The sequence below is a fragment of the Silene latifolia genome, chromosome 1, assembly GCF_048544455.1.
Source record: "Silene latifolia isolate original U9 population chromosome 1, ASM4854445v1, whole genome shotgun sequence".
In the NCBI taxonomy this organism is placed as follows: domain Eukaryota; kingdom Viridiplantae; phylum Streptophyta; class Magnoliopsida; order Caryophyllales; family Caryophyllaceae; genus Silene; species Silene latifolia.
This window is the reverse complement of record NC_133526.1, coordinates 183,216,167-183,218,842: the sequence shown is the minus strand read 5'-3', so window position 1 is coordinate 183,218,842 and position 2,676 is coordinate 183,216,167. Positions and strand designations below refer to the sequence as shown.

General features: G+C 36.7%; 1 protein-coding gene across 1 annotated transcript; it reads left to right on the top strand.

Moving 5' to 3' along the window:
- Positions 1 to 969: 969 nt before the first annotated feature.
- LOC141613891 (uncharacterized) lies at positions 970 to 2,059 on the top strand. Its single transcript, XM_074432657.1, has one exon. It carries the CDS (start codon positions 1,048 to 1,050, stop codon positions 1,660 to 1,662), a length of 615 nt encoding a protein of 204 aa, XP_074288758.1. The 5' UTR covers positions 970 to 1,047; the 3' UTR covers positions 1,663 to 2,059.
- The last annotated feature ends 617 nt before the right edge of the window (positions 2,060 to 2,676 follow it).

Sequence of the window (2,676 nt, the reverse complement as noted above, 5' to 3'; positions counted from 1 at the left end):
CTGTCGGATGGGTCCCGGCCGGGGCAACCAACCAGCCGGGGCACACATCCGCGAACTCATATCCAAGACCCCTCGGCGGTGAGTCAACGGGGCCCGCCGGCCGCTGCCATAGGTCCCTCGGCCGAGGGGTAGATCGATCTTTCCACCGCTAGCCACTTGGCCACTACGTGACAAAAGGTGAAAGTCTATAAATACTCCTCTACTCTCATTGAGTAAAGGATCCACAATTTAACCTAAGAATCACTATTCATCTGGTAATACCTTCCTTATCTCTCTACAATATATACTTCACCAAGTAACGACAACTTATCTTTCTAAGTTTACTGACTTGAGCGTCGGAGTGAGTTCGCTCGGCCCAAAGCCGAGCCCTCAGTTTGTTCATTGTTTCAGGAGACCGCAAGGAGGATTCAATTAAAGACGTCATTCTATAAGCACGGGTGGTAACATATAACTGCTCTGGAATTACACCCGGAACACTAATATTTGAGAACGAAGTATAAAACCGTTTCAATTGCTCATAAATTTTCATCTAAGATAGTCTTATAAATACAATATTATGACAAAACCACTTACACAATGATTAGTGATTAACCACATTTATATAAGACGGTTTTATACATAAAGATACAATCGGTCCCAAAACTACCTACCTAGCAAAGGGACCCAAATGCCAAGTTGTTATGAAATCTGAAAAGTCACAACATAGAAACACTAAATTAAACTCCCCTGTTCCCTTCAAAAAAAAAAAATTAAACTCCCCTGATTGATTTTCCGAGTCTTGAGGCAGTTGCAACATTACCAACTGATAAAACTAATCTAATAAACTTCGACTATTTCTACCAATTATATTTAATTAATAAATTAAAATACCACTTTAGCAGGTACCTTAAAATATTCTCTACAACTTTTTTTATTAATAAATAAATAAATAAATTCAACCCATCTCCCTTTATATATTGTCCCCTAACATGTTGCTCCACCAATTGCCCATAACACCAACATTTCCCTACATTTCCTTAGAAAAAAATTTCCAAAAAAATTAAAATCATGGATGCAAAAAAGTCTAACAAAATTAGAGAAATTGTTAGGCTTCAACAAATCCTCAAAAAATGGAGAAAACTTGCTAATGCAAGTTCGAACCACACCCGAAACAATAATAACAACATTAGTAGCAGTAATAGCAGCAATAATAGTAGTAACAGTAATAACAGTAACTGCGGGGGAACAAATAAAGGAATAAAATTCTTGAAAAAGACATTATCTTTTTCCGATAACTCTGTTTCCTCTGTTTCGACACCAGATTATGTACCAAAAGGGTATTTAGCAATACATGTAGGAAAAGAACTCAAAAGATATGTAATCCCAACAGATTACTTAGGTCATCAAGCATTTGGTATTCTACTAAGAGAAGCTGAAGAAGAGTTTGGATTTCAACAAGAAGGTGTCCTTAAGATCCCTTGTGACGTAGCGCTTTTCGACAAGATTTTGAAGATGGTAGAGCAAAAGAGAGATGATGGTTTACTCTTCCATGATAATCATTTTGATTGTTATCAACAATTTCATGGTAATGACATTGATGTCATTAGTGCTTCTTTAAGTGGGTGTTGTTCTCCTGATGTTTCTGATCAACTTCTTCATCCTTATCCTCAGTTGTGTAGATAATTTTTATTTTTATTTTCGTCTTAGATCGTTTCAAATTTCTTTTTTTTTTCTTTTGCTCTACCAAGTTACATTTTTCGGATTTTAAGGGAGTCAGGGTAGTATTACATTCCTGTCGAGTTTATCAACTGAACTAGCTGACGTGCTTTAAATTCGAGCCATGATCTCATGGGTGGTAATGTGGTCGAGTTTATCAGTTGAGTTAGCTGACGTGCCTTTTCGTCCGAGGAGGGAGTAAATGGGGAAGGGATTAATTCCTAAAGTAGAGAAGAGATTTTTATTGAGTTTGTAATGGTTGATAAGTTTTAATGAGATCAGTCATTCATAATGTTTCAAAGGTTATGTTGTTTTATGAATTATTATTGTAATGCATGTTGCATCTTTTATTGCATTATAACGTTGACATTGTTTGTTCAACACCATATGCAACTTTGGAAGGAATCAAACACGAGCTGTTACGATAATCTCTCTTGTGAGTCAATAGTCATGAACTCATGATGAATTTTAATTAGCTATTGGAAGTTTACCTTTGTTTTTCTGAACACTTTAACTTCTTTTAACAAGTCAATTAGTCAAATGTCAACAGCTTGGTCGTCTAACTTTTCAAAAACTGAGCAACTTTTGTTAATTAGGGTTAAAGTGTTGTGCTATCACAAATTCCTAAGGAAGATCGTTATAAAATAAAATAAATAAATATTTATGTACTCCATCTTAATAATCAATAGTTAACTTTATTGACCAAGTGCTTACAGTCTAGTGGTAGACTTGGGTAACCTCAAAGCTTGCAAAGGCAAGAATTGCGAGGTCCCGTGTTCGAACCCACGGATGAGCAATTGCATGCGGTTATCTCGGCGGCCCCAATTGGGGTGGTTTACATGGTCCAGGTGGTGACGCCGGAATGCCTGGGCCCGGGGGGATTGAAACCCCTCGTCACCAAAAAAAAAAAGTTAACTTTATTTAAAATTTCTTTATAAAAAATCAAATAGATAACAATTAACCGGAACAAACGAAATACGG

Excerpts from the sequence above, each read along its gene's own strand:
- LOC141613891 (XM_074432657.1), top strand. The coding sequence starts at position 1,048 with ATGGATGCAAAAAAGTCTAACAAAATTAGAGAAATTGTTAGGCTTCAA.